The sequence below is a fragment of the Schistocerca serialis genome, chromosome 4 (genome assembly GCF_023864345.2).
Source record: "Schistocerca serialis cubense isolate TAMUIC-IGC-003099 chromosome 4, iqSchSeri2.2, whole genome shotgun sequence".
Classification (NCBI taxonomy): domain Eukaryota; kingdom Metazoa; phylum Arthropoda; class Insecta; order Orthoptera; family Acrididae; genus Schistocerca; species Schistocerca serialis.
Window position 1 is genome coordinate 240351593 of NC_064641.1, and position 20867 is coordinate 240372459.

The following is a 20867-nucleotide window of genomic DNA, read 5'->3' on the forward strand; positions in this document are numbered from 1 at the left end:
TACATGTGTGAATTTAAATAAATATGCGGGATTTGTTTTAAGATCATACACATACGTTTGCATTCAATACAAGGGTGAAAACTACATCGCCTGGATTCTTGTGTTGTTCACGTATAAGATAATATGTGCCATAAGAAGAGAAAGTGAAGATAGGGACACCTCTCTACAGCAAAAAAGTTACTACCCATTTGAAAATATGTAACCCCTTACCTTCTTTCTAAAAAAAAGAAAGCATTAAGTAACTACCACAGTCCTCTACTTCTAAATATCATTCTTTTTTACGTTAGCGTCACCGGTTATATCAACGCCTTTCGTATTTTTAGTTTTCGTCGTTCATCACTCTTTTGGATTTTAAATATCCGATGTTGTAAAACTGGAATATTAGTTGAGTTACTTTTGTTCTACTTTCTTTTCACGTGGACCGTAGGATTTATTTTGCGCATTGTGTCTGAGATGTTTGGAAATTTTCTTCACAGCTCATTTCTTCGCGTGTCTTCGGTCAAAGACTCTCTTAAGCGTCTTGTACGTTCTTCTGAATAGAAAAATTTTTTTTTTCATTTATTTTAGATATTGCTACGACAGTTTCAGTTTTGTTGGTCCAGAAGTTAATCCATTAATTTGAACAGTTTCACCGTAATGGAGTTGTTGATACGGATTGTAATTTTCAACTTAGTGTGTTCTTCGAATGGGATAAATGTCATGACGCGTATGGAGATCAGTTTAGAACGGAACAATTCCACGGTCCCGTTGTGGCTGGTGTTCGGTTATCATTTGGCTGCCCCTTATACGTGAAGCTAGAAACACGAATTCCAGGCTACGGCTCCAGTGTTGTGAGTCCCTACGAAATTGACACAACAGACAACGACAAGGTTCAGGAACGCTTTGCTAGGACCGTAACTGGATGGTAGGGCCTACTGCCGGAAGTGCACTGCTTCCAACGCAATCGCCTAGGGACCACAAGAATAATATAAGAGTATAGTCTACGTGGAATATTTCCCTCAGTCGTTACGAATGTGGTGTGGAACAGACAGTTGTTCACAATCCAAAGTGTTCCTTCGGTCACACACTTCTCTGCGATTTGAGGAGTATTTGTGTAGATGTAGAATTAATAAATACAAGTGTGTCAGTAACCAATTTATAAAATTTGTTACTAAGGCTTGGCTCCTGGTAGGAATGAACTCTTAGATATATCGAATACCATTTTTGTTTGTTACATTTACTAAGTTTACTACGCACATTCATAATAGCAGCAGCCAACTATTTTGAAATAACCCGTACTAATCTATATTAATATTATAAATGCAAAAGACACTGTTATGCTTTGACGACTAAACTGCTGCACCCGTTTTGATAAAATTAGGTATGGAGTTAACTTGACCTCTCAGGAAGAACATAGGCTGCTTAAAAAAGTGTGTATATAACATATTTATTGATTTGAAGAATATAACGCGAACTATGGAACAATAATAATTCTTCCTAAAAAGTTATTTGCTCTTCGACTTCTGAACTGTACCATATTAAATGTTAAATTGCTTTTGTTGGTTGATATGTTCTACATAACCCGATTCAACGTAATGAGTATGACACTTGTACAATCCTCTATATGCTTAGTCCATACTTCCTCACTACATCGGTCAGAACCCTACTACATTCTAGCCGCTGAGCGTCTAGCGCCTCTGTCGTAATCATGTGGTTAGCGTATATGTTCCTCGCTGGTGGGTTGCTGGGTTTGACTCACATACGCGTCGTTTTTCTTTTCTGCTCCGGTCTGGATACATGTGCCGTCCTCATCATCATTTCATCGTCATCGATGTGCAAGACATAGAAGCGGCGTCAAATAAAAAGCCTGCTACCAAGCTCCCGAACGTCACGACTGGAGTCTCTCGGCCAGTAAAGCCATACGCACATGTCATTTCATTTTACTGATATGCGAGCGCAGCCGTGCGTAACAGCTACAATACAATTATTATACGATCTGCAACGTTTTTCATCCATGCCAGTACATACTTTCATACTAATATTATAAATTCGATGGTAACTCTTGTCTGTTAGGTTTTCACGACCAAACGGCTGAAACGATCTCCATGAAATCTGGGGTGAGATAGCTTGAATCCTAAGGAAGAAGGTAGGCTACTTTCGAAAATGTGCAGTACAAGATATTTGTTGATTTGAAGACTCTTTACTCTCTGAAAAAGCTATTTACTCTTATTTTTGAACATCATATTTGTGAAAATGCTTTTGGTGGTGGACATGTTCTACATGATTCAATGCAATCAGCACAGGGCTTATTCAATGTTCAACATGTTTAATCTATGATTCCGTACTAATGCCGGCATTATTAATTGCGAAAATAAATATCTATTACGTTTCGGGTTAAATTTGGTAAAGAGATAGCTTGAACTCTGAGAAAGAGCGCGGGCTACTTTAGAAAGTTGCATCGTTTTGAGTATTATTAACATTTTCAAATGTGATATACGTGTTTTTAAATATATATGTGAATGGGATGTAGGCGACCCTGACGCGCTGGTCGGCGACTCATAGTGTTTATACTCAGCGACAGTGGAAATGCAATGTTCTGTCAGTGTGGTTTATGACACTGATTTGTTACTCCATCTGGCTAGGCTGGAGAATTTTGGTGAATACATAACAATAAAATCGGACAGTGAGTCGAGAATCATATTTAAAACTATTGTAATAAGCATCGCAAACGTAATTCTGATTTAGCACACAGTTCTAAGAGAGCTCAACGTGCTAAAGTTACTCTAATCCAGCATAACCCTCAGAGCAATCTCATGTCTGCCGGAACTTTCATGCATAGCGTTGGGCGGCCTTACGAGCTGCGAACACACTAGATCAGACACAAGCCCTTCTCATTTTAGACGCTGAGCGTCATGCGTCTCTTATAGCTTCCAAGAAGCTTGAAGAACCAAAACGACGGCATCATTTAAGGGCTGTACTACAAACAGAGTCGTACCTCCACATACGGAAAGTGGGAGACATTGGTGGGGCTGCATTCGATTGGTCTATCTACTGACTTGCATTGGTCACAATATGCGGATGGATAAAAAATATAGGCACTGTAATGAATTAAAATAGAAGGAAGAAACGGATGGTGCGTGTTGCTCTGGTGGCAAACATCACATCCAGTACTATGTGAGCCAGGGTAACTTTTAAACCTCTACTTCTGCACAAATGTAGTGAATTGAGGCGTTTTTAAAATATAATTAGAAAATATAATGGATGCTTTCAGGAACATCGTGCAGCGAAATAATAGATTCATTATGTACCTTCACACCGGCACTACATATATATTTTTATATACATGTCCATACGTCACCATATACACAGATATCTCGTAAAATTACTAGCTTGCTTACTCACCATCATCAATTGTAACAAAACAACTGATATGCGAGCGTAGCAGATGGTAACAATTAGTGCTACATATTCTTACCTACAGTTTAAACAAATGTGACGTTGTGGGTATGAAGCTGGATTGTGAATTCTATCCGACTGTGGTAATCGAAAAGCTACGACTTAGAGAAACCAAAGTAAAATCAGTTCTGCGTGAGTGGTTTCGTCCATGTGGATATTCATTGCAGACTGTTGCTTTGTTCCACATATGCGTGCACTCGCCCTCAGGGGCACTAGACGGACATACCATCAAAGCAGGAGAGAAAGCACCAACATCACGCACCTAACTTAATAAAATCGTTTTTCCTAGTAAAAATTGTAAATTAAACATATCGAAAGAAGCAAAGCAATGTCGTTAGGTTTTTGATACGCAAAGCGAAATCAGTAATTCTATATATCCTAGACAACTAAATTCGAATTTAGTTTGTAACCGCAAGAAAGACATTGCGCTACTTAATTCTGTCATTGACATTAACTTCCGAAAATACAAACCAATCTCGAACTTCTTGCCACGTCAATTCAAGGTGAAACCTCGAGCTTTCAACGATTTCCACAGTCGTCATCATCAGGAGTAACTGACTGTCAAACCTGCTGCTATGGTGGCCTTATATAGTCCAAGTACGGCTTCAGATTAGTCGGTAGTTACGTAATGCTGTCGCAGATGGTGTCAACATATCCCCTGGTGGCGCCAACACATCCGCCGTGGCGTAAACATTGCGACGAATATCTATGGCTCTTCTCTGCATCGAGAGCTCGCTTCCATACACTTTCGAATTTCCATGTAACTCGTGTCCAATTTTGAATGGTGACAGAGTCGTAGCTGTTTGAATGTAACCCAAACAAATATTGGCGAAAAGTGTTAAGCAAAGGCATATGGCTAAGTTAAAAGTTGATTCTCATTAATACCACCAGTGACGTCAAAGTACTTTCCAATACCCTTGGTGTATGCAGCACTACGTCGACTTTCACATTCCAGATGTCTAGATTTCTTGAAAACACACTTCCAGTTTTATTGGAAGAGCTCCTTCGGCTGAAACTTTGTGTGATATATCCCGCATGACGGGGCTCTTGCCGTTTCTAATAATCAGGTGAATCACAAACTACACCTAGCATTCCCCAGAAGATGGAATAACACAAATGGTCACGTTTCTTGGCCACGAATCTCCTGCCTGTAGCGATGGTTGAATTGTGAAGTTTACAAAGAGTAAACACAAGAGAGGAATTAATCGCATTGTGAAAAGCGCTGCATTCAGAGGAGAACTCCAAGACGAGCCCAGAAGAGCTACACTTAGTATTCTCAAGAGATTTCGACAGTACACTGAACTCGAAGGTAGAATTTATGAAACTAAACTTTGATCATAATCATTTGTCTTTGCCTAATACTTTCTGTAAGTATTTGTGTGAGTTACACTGTAAGAGCTGCCCTCTGTAAGTAATAAAAACTGGGCACATGGCACATGAAACGTACTGCTCCAATTAGTATATACTATCACCTCCTAAAATATTTCTTATTTCCTCTGAAATATCTGATTCAGTGTATGCTAGAGCGTTGATAATAAAGTGTTGAGACGGGTGTTACGATTAATCAAGGAAAACCCCAGTTGGGAAACGTGGCCAAAAGTAGTTGGTTACTGTCGAGTTGAAATTCACAATATCTGTATTGTTTACTTCAACCATTAATAGTCACTTCTTTATGACTTGACCAGGAACAGATCCAAAAAAGCTAGTAGGCATGAGTGCCTTTTCAAAACAATTTACTTTACAGTTAACGGCCAAGCCGTTTTACTTAAAACCGACTTTGATAAAACATTTGATAACAAATCAAAATTTTCCAAGTAATGAAATTAAAAACTTTACTTTACCGTTAATAGGCAAGCCATTTTACTTAAAACAGACTTTGATAAAGCATTTAATAACAAAATTAAAACTTTCCAAGTAATGAACAAAAAAAAAACACCGATTTGCATACAATTTCGCTACCGAACATCTAGGGAGCCAACTTCTTTTAAACTTTGGCACAACAAGATATTAAATTACAGAGGCTCGCTAACAGGGAGGCAGAACTAGTATTTTCAAAGGATGCCAAGTAGATTAAAACAATCAAAGTAAAGATACAGTCATTCACCTTTTACAATAACAATTTTTAAGCCACGTAATTTTAAAAACCCACCAATGAAAGGCAAACAGTGGCCAAAAAACAGAGTAAAATACAACCATTTAACATTTTACAATAACTAACAACTTTAATACCATGTGCTGCCACCAAAATGTCCTGGGATAGAAATAACTAACCGACCGGGTGTAAGGTCGGCCACAACTTTCTCCCGAGGGATGCTCAGGCCAGAAGCGGACTAACAGACCCACAACGCCTCATATTCAAAATCACATTGACCTCATGCGAGGCCAGGGGAGGAGGAGGAATCAAATCAAGAACCATAATCCCTGCCCAAAAATACACTTCCTCCCAGGCAGTACTAATAAAAAGCCAAAAGATCACTGTCTATAATTACACGGTCGACAGGGGCAGGAAATCCGGACGCAGGAGGCCACAAGGCAGAAAAAATGCAATCTGAAACAATAATCACTGCCCAAAAATACACTTCCTACCGGGCAGTACTAATGAGAAGCGGAAAAGATCACTGTCTGTAAATACACCGGTGACAGGGACAGGAAACCTGAACGCAGGAGGCCACAAGGCAGAAAAGACGCCGCTTGCACAAACCAAAATTCTTCACTTAACATCTAAACCTTTAACCAACTTAACTTGCAGTTTATCAGAGAAACAGCAGGTGAACTCCAATGCAAAGGTTCCTCACACCCGACAGTGTACACGTCGCCAGCGTACCCCACTGGGCTCGTCTTCTCTGCACCCGCGGCGGCGAAATACCACTCCTCAGGTTGGGCGAGTTACTAGTCCATCATTCCCGCCTCCAGACGGAAAATTTAAAGACATCCGTTGCCGCCCCCACCAAGTAGTGACTCGGAACCACAGCCATGGCCCCCGGGTGCTTACAGCAAGAGCTTACTGCCTTGTCCCGTCAACTCGTCCCACTCGTTTCGCACCGCCAGGATAGACCACGCGGCTTCTCGGAACAACAGCCAACTCTCCACCGCCACGCCACGCCGCGGTCTCCTCGTCCGACATTCTCTAACTCCCGATTTTAAAAACCGACCGACCGACTCATCACCGCTTGGCAACCAACCGTCCATCCCCCAAAGATCTTCTTCCCTTATACGAGACTAACAGGAAGCAACGACTCGAAGATCGATAAGACCAGACACGCCGCCAGAGGGGAATCTCAACAGAATCGTACGCAGCATAACTATAAATATGAAAGAATCAATTAACGATGGAATGGAAGGATGCAGAAAAATCTTTACAGCGCGATATATGTTGAGAGCCGACACACGGCTCAGTGTGCAGAATTTTTTACTTGTTCCGTTCACTTAGTTAGCGACCACTACCCGCACGCTTCCATCTTCTTTCTAATCCCTCTGATCTTACTTTCACGAAACCCCAGTCAAATTATCGTGTGCTATTTCTCGGATCCAAGATCTCGAAATATACCCAAAACTATTTCGCAAGTAAGTATCCTCGCTTTTCTGCCAAGATTCCTATTCAAGTTTCCTGGCTTCTCTGATTACTTTCGTGTCTATTACGCTGCGCCATCGCAGCTCCACATGAAAATTCTTTTACTGTACGTTTTCCTCTACCGTGTTTTAACTCAAGCTATTGACCGATGGGAGGATACGGAACAGAAAAAGGTCCAATGAATTTATGTTTGGAAATGCGTGGTTTCCATGCGAGACTTCATTTGTTCAATAGTACATTGTTACATAAACTGCGGTCTAATACGCAATGTTCCATGAAGTCACAGTTACAGTGTGTGCTGAAAATGGTTTCCATGCGCCTCAACCCCTTCGTGTACGCGCCATAGCATGTTCTGCTTCAGACGTTCACGTCGGCCAGGCTGCATCCGAACAGTGTCAAAGGCAGCATGAATAAGCTGCTCCAGTGTTTTCACATCTGGAACGGGACCTGCGTACACTATCCTTCTGAGTTGGCCCTACAACCAGAAATCGCACGGGTTGAGACCTTGTGAACGAGCAGGCCATATAACTGGACCTCCCGTCCATCGACCAGGGAAGAACAACTGACAAGAGATGCGTCTGTACATTAACGGAAAAGTGGACTCGAGCACCATCATACAGCAGTCGCATTACTCTTCGAACCATCAATGGCACTTCTTCCAGCAGGGGAGGCAAAGTAACTCGCTAGAAACGCCGAGAGTTCCAGCCTGTTGGCTGACCTGAAAGGAAGAATGGTCCCAAAATACGGTCGACAATTATCCCGGCCCACACTTTCCGGTTGCACCGATGCTGAGGATTCGCTGTCCCCATACCATGTTGGTTCTGCATATTATCCGAAAGATGACATCTATGAAAGCTGAAGATATCACTGAGTGTAAAGGTGGCCTTATCTGTGAAAGGGATAGATGACACAAATCTCTGAATCGTGACTGCCTGATAAAGAAACCAGTGACAAAACTGCTCCCAATGTGGAAAGTGCCGGCCGGTGTGGCCGAGCGGTTCTAGGCGCTTCAGTCTGGACTGCTACTGTCGCAGATTCGAATCCTGCCTCGGGCTTGGATGTGTGTGATATCCTTAGGTTACTTAGGTTTAAGTAGTTCTAAGTTCTAGGGGACTGATGACCTCAGAAGTTATGTCCCATAGTGCTCAGAGCCATTTGAATCATTTTTGAGCCAATGTGGAAAGTCTGTCGCTAGTAAACTCGGCAGAGGCTGTAAGTGATGAGGGTAGTCTGTCTTACCCCGTACTGGCGAGCCAACTGCCTAGTACTGACACGGCTGTCGTCTTCCGTAGTGTTAATCACATTTTCTTACTAAACATGGAGTCCGAACATTTCGGGTACGTATTTCAAGATTTCCTGCTTTCTGAAATGAACCTGTCTCAGACAAACGGAGGAACACTGTTGCAAACATTGAATTCTGTGGTTGTTGTCGGTGGGTATGATTCTGAAACAGCCTTGCTGACCTCCACCCGTTGCAACGTGCCTTTCCGTAAGCCGCGTGGATAGCCGTGTGGTCTAAGGTGCCTTGCCACGGTTCGCGCGGCTGCCCCCGTCGGAGGTTCGAGTCCTCCCTTGGGGTGTGTGTGTGTGTGTGTGTGTGTGTTATCCTTAGCGTAAGTTAGTTTAGGTTAGATTAAGTTGTGTGTAAGCCTGGGAAGTATGACCTCAGCAGTTTTGTCCCATAGAACTTACCACAAATTTCCAAACTTTTCCTTTCCGTAAGTGGACAACATGTCGGCAAGCTCTCCATTAGAAAACGAAACCATTGTTTACGACGTTGTATCTCATCGACTACAAGGTGAGTGGGCAAGAGAAGTGAATTACTATGGCAGGAGTGGGCGCTAAAGCATGACGTACCACCCTCTAGGAGAAAACCACGCATACTGTGACTGCATGGTGCAGCGCGCATTACACAGCAGTCTCTCTAATAGAGTGTGATTGAATAAATGGTCGCCACGCGGAGTAATTGCGGTTAGAGGCACCATGTCACGGATTGAGCGGCCGCTCCCGCCAGAGGTTCGAGTCCCCCCTCGGGCATGGATGTGTGTGTTCTTCTTAGCGTAAGTTAGTTTATGTAGTATGTACGTCTAGGGCCGATGACCTCAGCAGTTTGGTCCCTTAGGAATTCAAATACATTTTAACATTTGAATAAATGGTCTCTAGCATGAAAACCATGCATTTCCGGACTTAAGTTAAATAGACACTTTTTTGGTCCATATCCTCTCATCGATCAGTCCCTAGACTTTGTACATGAATCACCCTTTGGATCTGTGCGTCCGCCAGAAGTCAGTAAACGGACCGCACAGGATTGCTCTTTCCGATTGCACTCTATCCTCGGGTGGTCGACTGACGATAGCGGACTCCGCTTTCTTACAAAGTTAAAACACGCGGCTCTAACTTTTGAAGATAAACTGGGACTTACCCGTGGCGAAAATGATCTTTTATTAATGCGTTCATGTTGGCATTTTACTACAAATATTTCTCCTGTACCGAGCAGTCAGTTGTATTCATGGGATTGATTGCTGGGATAGCTTATCACACACTGTGCAAAGCAATGAGTGGTGTAGCCTTTCCGATGACTGCAGAAGTGGCAGTTCTGTCTTCAGACGGAGATGGAGGGTGGGGGAGGAAGGAAAGGAAAGGAAAGGGAAGGAACAGCCCATATCAGGTGCATCGGGACTTCGTGCGGAATCAGCGGTGAGGAGCGAAAATGTGTGCCAGACCCGGACTCGAACTCAGTATCTCCGGCTTACTAGAAGTTGCTATAACCAATGGGCCACCCGGGTATGGTGTTAATGGAAAATGCTTAGACCATCTCTGCATTTTCCCAGCCACCTTGTGCCAACTATTTGTAATCCCAGTCCATCTCCTTCATGCACGCTAATATTAGATTCCCATAGAAGGTCGAAAGTAAATGTGCATCCGCCCTGAAGATTATGTATTCATTGCCCATTGAAGTGAATCAGTTATATGAATGCGCAGTGACTGTTCTTTCGAACATGTTCTAAAGCGTCCAGTAAAGATGATAGAAGCGAAACGCAGTGACGATGATTTGCTTGGGATAATTTTGTGCAGATTTACTATGCTTACAGTATAGTTCGTTCAGGGCGACCTGACAGAGTTTTCACGAGGTGTGGGGATTGGAACATGCAAGTTCCGTCTGCCGAAGTCCAGCACAGTGAGAGCTGGGGGCAGATTTGGGGTGCAGGTGGAACAATCTGCGCTTTCCTCACCCATTTCGGGCGCTACACGTTGCTTAATGGTTTGGTAAAGTACGGAACTACGATTGTAGTTACGGTTCTGTATTGTTAGATTGCCAATGTTGGCAGCGGCTGGATACAAAACACACGTGGTCGAGCGGATTGGCCGTGCGGTTAGAGGTGCCATGTCACTAACCGTGCGGCCTCTCCCGCAGATGGTTCGAGTCCGCCCTCGGGCATGGGTGTGAGTGTTATCCTCAGACTTAAGTTACTTCAACTAGTGCGTAAGTCTAGGGACCGATGACCTCAGCAGTTTGGTCCCTTAGGAATTCACACACATTTGAACATTTTGAACAAAACACACGTGACAGAAGTCGACCGACTGCTACTGACTTCTGTGGTATCAGAACTATGGAGCACTCGTTCAGTACGTTTTGCACAAACTATACATTAATTTCTCGTACGGACTGCTCTGTTTTTTCCAGTTGCTTCGTGCGCTTGTGAGTTTTCTTAAAAACTGCGCACCAGAATATTCTGTCATTTCAATATTTTTTGCGGTATCTGGTGTGTGTTAATAAAATCTAATTTTCTCATTTTTCATGATAGAGCACTTTAAATAGAATTACCTTACTCCCTAACTTTTAGAGGAATGTGATTTCCACTAACAGCAGAGCACGTGGCCCTCTGTGTTTTAAACGAAACTTTGCACCAAACTTGATTTTTTATCATATAAATCCATTGCGTTTCACTATAGAATCTTAATTTAGCTGAAAATTCATCGCATAGTGTAGAATCAGTAACTATAACTATTACCAAAAATGGAAATTACGGGCAGTTGATGACTCCTCGCACACGCTCCACTGGTCTTCTGCTTTTTCTGAAGATTGCAACACCTGCTACCCAAGAGCACGGACATGACGAAACCTTCGCCCTCCATTTCCGACGTCATCACGGAATGAAAGATCTCGCAATAAAAACTTTTCTCGTTCTCGGGGCTTTTAGGAGGATGCCTCTTAAAACTTTGCCACTTTAACACGGAAAGGAAATCGAGTGCACTTTATCTTCCTTTTTCGTCAGGATGATGAGAGACAAGAGGCAGTTATGTGATTCCATAAGGGCTCTTCTCTTTCAATATTATCTTACCTTCTTCGTACATTCACTGTCTGGCTTTGTAACAACTTATCAACAGGATACATCTGCATTTGACTCGTGTTGATGGATCACAAAACTAGATCACTAGACATTCCACTCCTCACCGTAGGAAACCGTGTTACTCTTTTAGCTTTTGTCTTGCCGGTACCGTAGCTTTTCTTTGCATGCTAGGACTGGATATTTGCACTAAAAATAGATATCATTCAAGTAAATCTTAATAAGAACTATTATTACCTACACAAAATTGAAAATTTCAGTACAAAGGAACAACATAATTTTTTCTTGTTAATATCAAAGCTCGAGATTTACTCGTAAAGTCTTAGCGCAGCGAAAATATTTTGAAAGTTTCCCATAAAAGCAGATTATGAGATCATGTGAGTAGATTTTCACGATGCCTCTTTTCTGGAGCGGTCGCCACTTCTGATGTTTCAACCTTCATGGAGAATTTATCTATGTTTAGCCAACGACTAACTTCTTAAAGTATTGTGTACTCATACTTGCGAATTCCAAGTGATTTGTTTCCAGACACTCAGGCAGTTCTGTGTGGGTGAACTATATCTTTGGTTTCAAAAAAGTAGTTTCCAAAGAGCCCAGTAATAAATCCAAAAATTATATATTCACGTCTCAATTTAGGTAACCTACATTTCATATGCCGAAGATATTTTGCTCCCTCATGTACATACGACATGACTGGTCCCAATTACAGTAGACAATTCAGTGATGGCCTCACCTACATGTTTTTTGTTGTAACCTCACTGTTACCACAGAAACAAGAAAACCTCGGAATTAAAATCCTTGTGGGGCCATCTAGATTTAGGCTCTTAGTGGCTTCGCAAATCACTTTCGGTGAACATCGGGGCGGTTGGTTGAAAATAGCAAGACCAATCATGTGTCCTATCCTTGTCAAACCCGAGTTTGTGCAAGCCTCAAATGATGTCCCTGTCATCGGTATGCTTAGACCTGATCTTTCTTCCTTTCTTTAACAAAAAGTGCAAGTCGTTTCAAAATTTCGAGGTCCCATTGAATAATGTGGTAGCTTAAAGGCAGACCACTTACGGATGACCTAGTGGTTTATATCCTCGGGAAAAGTCCTGCAAGGTTACGGTGTAGAGAGGAAACGCTTTTCCAAGCAGCAGATGGAGAACATTCGCCGGAATTTAGCGAAGTCCATTCGTCAAGCTCCTTAGATCTGCAGAGGCAAAGAGAAACGCCTCGCAACGTTTTTCAAAAGCAACTTCATCTTTATATTTACAATATGCGGAGTGTTCAGGAATAGCAACTATGAAACAATACCCGCCGTGAGACAATTCCTCGTCTGACACAGCACGAAATTGTGCAGGCAAAACTTTCCTCCTACAGCGCATTTTCCGATGTGGACCTCTTTCTGATATCCGTATTCAGTTCGTCCTGATATCACTTGCGACTGTTTAAAATGGCTCGAAACAATATTGGACTTAACATCTGCGGTCATCAGTCCCCTAGACTTAGAACTACTTAAACCTCACTAACCTAAGGACATCACACACATCCATGCCCGAGGCAGGATCCGAACCTGTGACCGTAGCAGCAGCGCGGTTCCGGACTGAAGCGCCTAGAACTGCTCGTCCACAGCGGCCGGCTAACTGTTTAAGAATCCATCTTGCAATTGCTACTACTCGTAACAATGACTCAGTCTTAGAGCAGTTTGAGATGACTTTAACTTTTAGTAAGTATTGCAGTGTGCTATAATCGCTAGGTTTGCTTGTTGTATATGTATTTCACAGACCATAAATTCCTAAAGCTGATTGCTTCACTGTCGAAAAGTGATCTGCTAGCAGGAAATAAAAGCCTTCCCACTGTTTTAACAAATTACTTGAAGAGAGAAAAGTGTTCAGAGACGGAAGTATAAATGCAACATATATACACTGTGACGATAAAATGTCGGAATTAGCGTGCATCGCACAATACTTCTCGTGTGCACCAACTAAAGCGTCATGGAGGCTGGCGCTTTGTTACTGTTCATGTTGATTCGCTTAGCGAATGTGTGCTAGCTACTGAGTTGATTTTCTCATAAAATACAGACTCTAAAGGTGAAATGGATATTACATTTATACATAAGTTCATTAAAAGCTACTATGTTTTTCGCTCCGAAGAATGATGCAGATCTCCATGGTACTCTATTCTGTGCAAGCCTCTCCATCTACGAACAACTACTGCAACCTAAAACCACTTGAACCGGCTTACCGTAATCATCTCTTGGTCTCCCTCTACATTTTTTACCCCCACGCTTCTCTCAAATTCTAAACTGATGATTCCTTGGTGTCCCAGGATATGTCCTATCAATCGATCCCTTCTTTTAGTCAAGCTGCGTCAAAAATTCCCTTTTTTTCAATTCTGCTCAGTACCACTTCATTAGTTACATGATCTAACCATCTAATCATACTTCTATAGCACCAGATTCCAAAAGCTTCTTTTCTCTTCTTGTCTGATCTGTTCATTACCCACGTTTCATTTCCATACAAGACTACACACCAGCCAAATATCCTCAGGAGAGACTTCCTAACACTTAAATCTACAATCGGTGTTGACAAATGACTCCTTTGAAAGCACTTTCCTTGTCATCGACATTCTATAATTTATATCCACTCTACTTCTGTCATCATCAGTTACTTTACTTTATAAATAACAAAAGCGCTCTGGTACTTTTAAGTTTTCATTTCCTAATCTAATTCCCACTACCATATTTTTTTTTTTTTTTTTGGCTTCTATTGGTGTTCAAGACTGTGTCCATTTCAATCTGCTGCTCTTCAAACTTGTTTGGTATCTCCAACAGAATTACAATCTTGTCGGCAAACCTCAGTTTTTATTTCTTCTCCCTGAAATTTAATTTAGTTTTCGTTACCTACTTACTGAAATATGTCAGCTTCGGTAATTTTTCGGGTGGATAACATCCGGTGCCATTTCGCAAGATTAAACACAAACATATTTTACAAGATAAAATGAAATTTTGGTGAGCTGGAGAAAATTACACTGAGTTCGAACAGCGTGCGCGAATAACGAAACTTTTAGACCTTGCGAAAAGACTGCGTCCACGAGGTTATACGTCTTCCAACGTACCACTGCCTCCAGTATACCACTGAACACACTTCGCTCAAATGTAAGCAGACGGCGCGGGACGAAAGTAAAATATTTACGATACCATAAACGAAGAGACTTGTGGACGAGGCTGTCACACGTCGAAGAACTGGAAGAATATCGTTAACCATGTGTGGAACGAAATCGTAACATCGAATGAGAAACAAGCCGTAATAGCAGAAACAATATCAAATGTAGTAATTTCCTAGTCGATGGAGATAGGAGCCGTGGGGACAGCAGTTGGACGTCATATGAATCATATAACGATTCTGTTGTTTCCTTTCTCTCCCAAGATCATTAACGGTATAGTTGTAATTATCTTACACGCAATATTTGTGAAAATCTCGGATTCTTGTAATGTTGGAAAATTGTAACTCTTTGCAAAGTCTGATCGGTGTGAATGTTTTATAGCTATAGTGCAGTTTATAGGAACTTGCCACAGTTTTCAGATTTGAGCAACTGTGTACCATCATTAAATAACTGAGACAGCACAGAGGCTCCATTAATGGTGCCTTTTACGCAACACCGTCACAGAGCTAGTCTGATCAAAGAAATAATTGTGAAATAATTGTTCGACAGGCTGGTTTCCATTGGAACCGTTACACACAGCTACTGTGAGGTGAAGTCAAAACTTTTATTTTCAGCCGTCAGTCGCGTTCCAATCTGTAATTTATTGCAGATCTACATTTCATCTACCACATAGCCATCATCATTGCTACAAATATTATAAATAGAGAGGAATCAATCGCTGTAGGCATAAAACGGTTTCTGTATAAAAATTACATAGTACTGAAGCCACCATAGAACGTAACATGCTGTAAGAAGTGACTCATGTAGACACCATAGCCTTGTAAATGCAAATGTGATTTCATGTCCTTCACATGCACACAGCCTAATTGAAACAGAGGCTGCTGTTCACAGACATTTACAACCAGCCACAATGTACGCCGTAGAGGACGAAATAACGCCCTACATACTAATAAGAACTGTGACTAAAACTTGAAACAAATTTTGTATTAAAATAAAAATAAAAGTAGAAAAAATATCAACAATCATGAAATACAGTTTTGCATTAAACAGCTGCAAAGATAAAGAAGACCAATATAATGACTTACTGGAACAACCCAGTCATTTTGATGTGAGACATGACTTGACATTTATGTTAAAAAAATTTTAAAACCATATAACCGTAAGTAAACACTTGGTGTAAGTAAACCACAATTATTAGTTTCTATTTTTAATTTAATTTTAAAATGTCTTGTATGAAACATCAAAAATACATACTAAAACACTATGTAATACACTCATATGAACTACAATACCATGGCGGTTGACAGAGAGTAACATACAATAAAACTCGATGTACAGTTTTATTGAAAGTTCAGTTAATTATACACTGTAGCGCGAAATAAACTTGTAAAGGCATGCTTGTACAAATGCAGACATGTTTAAACAGACAGAACACGTTGCTGCGGTCTGCAACGCCTATGTAAGACAAGTGTCTGGCGCAGTTGTTACATCGGTTACTGCTGCTACAAGGGCAGGTTATCAAGTTTTAAGTGAGATTGAACGTGGTGTTGTAGTCGGCGCACGAGCGATGGAAGACAGTCTTCCGAGCTATCGATGAAGTGGGAACTTTCCCGAACAACCATTTCACTAGCGTGCCGTTAATATCAATTATCTGGTAAAACATCAAATCTCTGACATCGCTGTGACCGGAAAAAGATCCTGCAAGAACGGGACCAACGATGACTGATGAGAATGGTTCAACGTGACAGAAGTGCAATCCTTCCGCAAAATGCTGCAGATTTCAACGCTGGGCCTCAACAAGTGTCGGCGAGTGACCCATTCAACGAAACATCATCCATATGGGCCTTCGTAGCTGAAGGCCCACTCGTGTACCCTTGATGACGGCATGACACAAACCTTTACGCCTCGCCTGGACCCGTCAAAATTGTTCTGTTGATGACTGGAAACATGTTGCCTGGTCGGACGAGTCTCACTTCAAATTGTATCGAGCAGATGGACGTGTACGGGTATGGAGACAACCATATAAATCTATAGACCCTGCATGTGAGCAGGAGACCGTTGAAGCTGGTGAAGACTCTGTAATGGTGTGCGGCAGTTGGAATTGGAGTGACATGGGACCCCTGATACATCTAGGTATGACTGTGATAGGTGACACATACGTAAGCGTCCTGTCTGATCACCCGCATCAATTCACATTCATTGTGCATTCCGACGGATTTAGGCAATTCCAGCAGGACAATGCGATAGCTCACGCGTCCAAAATTGCTTCAGAGGGGCTTCAGGAACATTCTTCAGAGTTTAAACACATCCGCTGGCCACCAAACTCCCCAGACATGAACTTTATTGGGCCTATCTGGAGTGCCTTACAACATGTTGTTCAGAAGAGATCTCCAACACCTCGTACTCTTACGGAGTTATGGACAGCCCTGCAGGATTCATAGTGTAAATTCCCTTCAGCACTACTGCAGACATTAGTCGAGTCCATGCCACGTCGTGTTGTGACACTTTTGCGTGGTTGCAGGGGCCCTACACGACATCAGGCAGATGTACCAGTTTCTTTGGCTCTTCAGTGTATAATGAACTGACTTGACGTTTATGACATTGTTGTCGAAGGAAATGACAATACTTACAGGCAAACAACGTCATTTTGGAGTTGTAAATTTTGTTCTCATTTGACAAGCTACCAAGCTTTATTACATAGAGAAGAACATGGTGGGCAACATACGTCATTAACGGCTAATGACTACTTCCCGCCGGCCGCTGTGGCCGAGTTGTTCTAGGCGCTTCAGTCCGGAACCGCGCTGCTGCTACGGTCGCAGGTTTCAATCCTGCCTCAGGCATGGATGTGTGTGATGTCCATAGGTTAGTTAGGTTTAAGTAGTTCTAAGTCTAAGGGACTGATTGCCTCAGATATTAAGTCGCATAGGGCTGAGAGCCATTTGAGCCATTTTTGACTACTTCCGCTGCCGAAAAGGCGTTTTCCAAAAATGAGTGCTTCTCAGTTTCTGTTGAGTTCTGTTCTAAGGAAGTGGCATTGTGAAGCACCCGTGTTTAGCTACTTAGACAGCTCACAAAGACAACAAGCCTACCATCCAGCGGCTTTTTATGATACATGCAAGGTTTGACCAGAAATGAGAGTGACAGAAATGGAAGCCCCAGTCGGTCAAGCGTTTAGAAAAATTGGCACTTTTGGAGCGAGCGGGCGAGCCATGGACCAGTCTTAACGTAGATTCCAAATAGCGGATAGCAAAATGGAAACATTCCAGAACGGTACTGTGGGGATTCTGGTATCGAGACCTTAAGTCAAAACTTTTGCTTTACTTTCAATTTTTACGTTACTGAAAGTGCAAATAAATGTAGACATTACTCAATACACTGTGTTTGAAGCGATGAAATGCTTGGTATGTAGAAAAATTTCTACAATTAGTTGACGCATAAGGAGGACAAACAAATTAACAGTTATACGAAGAGATTTTTCAGTATAAACAATTGTTATCGTGTAGATTTCACCTTACACTTTAAACGTTTTACATGTAATAAGTCCTGGAGTTTTTTTTTCAGTTCTTCAGGTATTTCCTTGAGCCAGTGGTGTTTATCTTTTAATTCTTGAAAGTTTAACATATTTTTCTCATGGAAGTACTATAATTCATCCTTCAGCCCCGCTCATTATTTCATTTTTAAACATTTCTATGTGTCTATATACCTGAGTGTATATACTAGGCTGATACCTGTGGTACCTTGTTCCAGGTACCGGAGCGGCCGGGGCAGCTTGGTAACGTGACGACCACGCGCAGACAATCATCGGGCCAAGAGCGGCCATTCTACACTGATCCACCAGTCCATCGTAGGAAGTAGTCTGGCAACCATCCAGTGAGATTTCTACGCCGTAACAAGTGTCGCACTGCTACGAACGTTCGAATTCTGGTTTTAACCGTTTACTTCTGTTTTCCAAACTGCAGCATCTGTGAGCTATTTATTTTTGGTGCATCAGAAATTACGGTAAATATAGATTTCCCATCGTTGGGTCAGAAGCTCAGCCAAGGAAGAAACATGACGATCGGCTGAGTCGATGAATGAAAAAACTTGCTGAGGCTATCGTGTGCTGCTGTATTACACTGGACGACTCGCCTAACCTGAAACTTTCTCGCAAACACTTTCATCGTCTGTTAGTTTCAGATTTATCAGTGATGACCGTTCCTGCTTCTGACAGCAACTAGATGATACTCAAAAATGGAATCTTCCCTTCAGTCTGGAGTTCAAACGGAAACCGTACTTCTGTGTCTGATGCTTGTTCTTTGCATTGATGGATCGACGCGAATATGTAGCACCAACGTGAATGTGTTGTGGTACAGTTGGTTGACCAGAACGTTGCGATCAAGAAAACTAGGAGTACTTTCAGGAAGGAAATGTCATGGTATTCAACTATCACCGTACAAATCTCATAGTTACTTCACCGTACACTGACAAGGTTTAAGTTTTCGTTTAGCTATATTGTAGGTGTTTTCTTATTACCTCGTTTTGTTTCTCCTTTTGTGATGGATGCGTTTCAGCAGTTGAACCTTTGTAGTTAGTTAATTATGTGTGCTAAATAAAGGCCAAAGAAGATTATAACATGTCTGAGAAACATAGCCTGCTCTGATTCCTTATCAAAGGTCACTTGGACAGAATCCAAAACTATTTCTACACTCAAGTAATATTTTCGCTGAACATGTTACGTGTATAATTGCTACATGATAGCTAGGTAACCTGCTAGGTGTTCATTCAGGTGAGGTGTGACTTGAGTGATTACAGAAGCCGACTTAGGATTAGAACAAAAGCACCTGTGGTACAAAACAAGACCTTTCTGACGACCTATTGGCCACAAAGATGTTCCCAAAGTGATCTAGAGTGGTCGCCGTGTGGAATTCTACACGCCAGAACATCGCTTCTGACTTGAGCACCTGTAGCGGAGGAGGGCCACATCTGCGATGGACTCTGTCAGCGGTGCCGCCGAGTCCGGCAACGGCTCACTAGAGACCCAGTGGTGTCCTGAGGAGCCCGAGATCGCGTGGACCGAGGGCCGCAATGTGGCCACGCTGGGCGTGCTCGCCATCATCGACGTCATGGTGGTGGCGGGAAACTGCCTGGTGGTGGCCGCCGTATTCCTATCGCACAAGCTGCGTTCCGTCACCAACCTCTTCATCGTGTCGCTCGCCGTCGCTGACCTCCTGGTCGGAGTCGCCGTGCTGCCCTTCAGCGCCGCCTGGGAAGTATTCAAGGTACGCGCTGCCGTCTGTTTCTTACTCCTTCGGAATTCAGTCTCATATTCGTCTCTTCTCGAGTATGTCGTTAATCTATTTACCGATCTGGGCACGCTTTCCTGTTCACTATTTAGTTGTTAAATACACAGTAAGAAAAAGAAAAACGCACCACGAAGGAATTATCAGAGCACTCCGTCTTCAGGCCACAAGCCACCCATCGGGACCATCCGACGGCCGTGTCATCTTCAGCTGAGGATGGGGATAGGAGGGGCGTGGGGTCAGCACACCGCTCTCCCGGTCGTTATGATGGTTTTCTTTGACCGGAGCCGCTACTATTCGGTCGAGTAGCTCCTCAATTGGCATTACGAGACTGAGAGCACCCCGGAAAATGGCAACAGCTCGTGGCGGACCGGATGGTCACCCAACCATGTGCCGGCCACGCCCGACAGTGCTGAACTTCGGTGATCTGACGGGAACCGGTGTATCCACTGCGACAAGGCCGTTCCCTGCAAGGAATTATCAGAATGGGCAGGAAATTGATAGACATGATGTGCATGTTTAGCCAAATAATAATTACAGTTTCAGGGGAAAAAAAACTGACAGTTTATTAAAGTGAGAAAACTTCACAAACTAAGCAAGTCAACAGCGCGTTGGTACGTCTCAGACACTTATGAAAGCAGTTCGTCGGCTCGGCACTGATTGATAGAATTGTTGGGTACCCTCCTGAAGGTTATGGTGCCAAATTCTGTCCAATTATCGCGTTACATACTCAACATCCCGAGCCTGTGGGAACACTCTGCCCACAATGCTCGAAATGTTCTCAATTGCAGATAAATCCGGTGACCTTGCTGGCCAAGGTAATGTTTGACAAGCACAAAGACAAGCAGTAGAAACGCTCCCCGCGTGCGGTTGGCCATTTTGTTGCTGAAATGTAAGCCCAGAATGGGTTACGTTGAAGGGCTGCAAAAGAGAGCGTAGAAGCTCGTCGTCGTACCGCTGTGCACTTAGGTTGCCACGAATGACAACCAAAGGGGTCTTCTCATTGGGACTCAGTTTGAAGCGAGACTCACTACTGAAGACAATTACACTCCAGTCAGTGACGTTCCTGACTGATGTGACCAACGA

At 42.7% G+C, this 20867-nt stretch overlaps 1 protein-coding gene across 1 annotated transcript in view; it reads left to right on the forward strand.

Moving 5' to 3' along the window:
- LOC126474378 (octopamine receptor Oamb-like) overlaps positions 1-19894 on the forward strand; it is a 210463-nt gene extending 190569 nt beyond the window's left edge. The window contains exons 2-3 of the mRNA XM_050101845.1: positions 18250-19760; positions 19877-19894. Coding sequence (XP_049957802.1) covers positions 19470-19760; positions 19877-19894 — 309 coding nt within the window. The 5' untranslated portion in view covers positions 18250-19469. The remainder of the gene's footprint in view (positions 1-18249; positions 19761-19876) is intronic.
- The last annotated feature ends 973 nt before the right edge of the window (positions 19895-20867 follow it).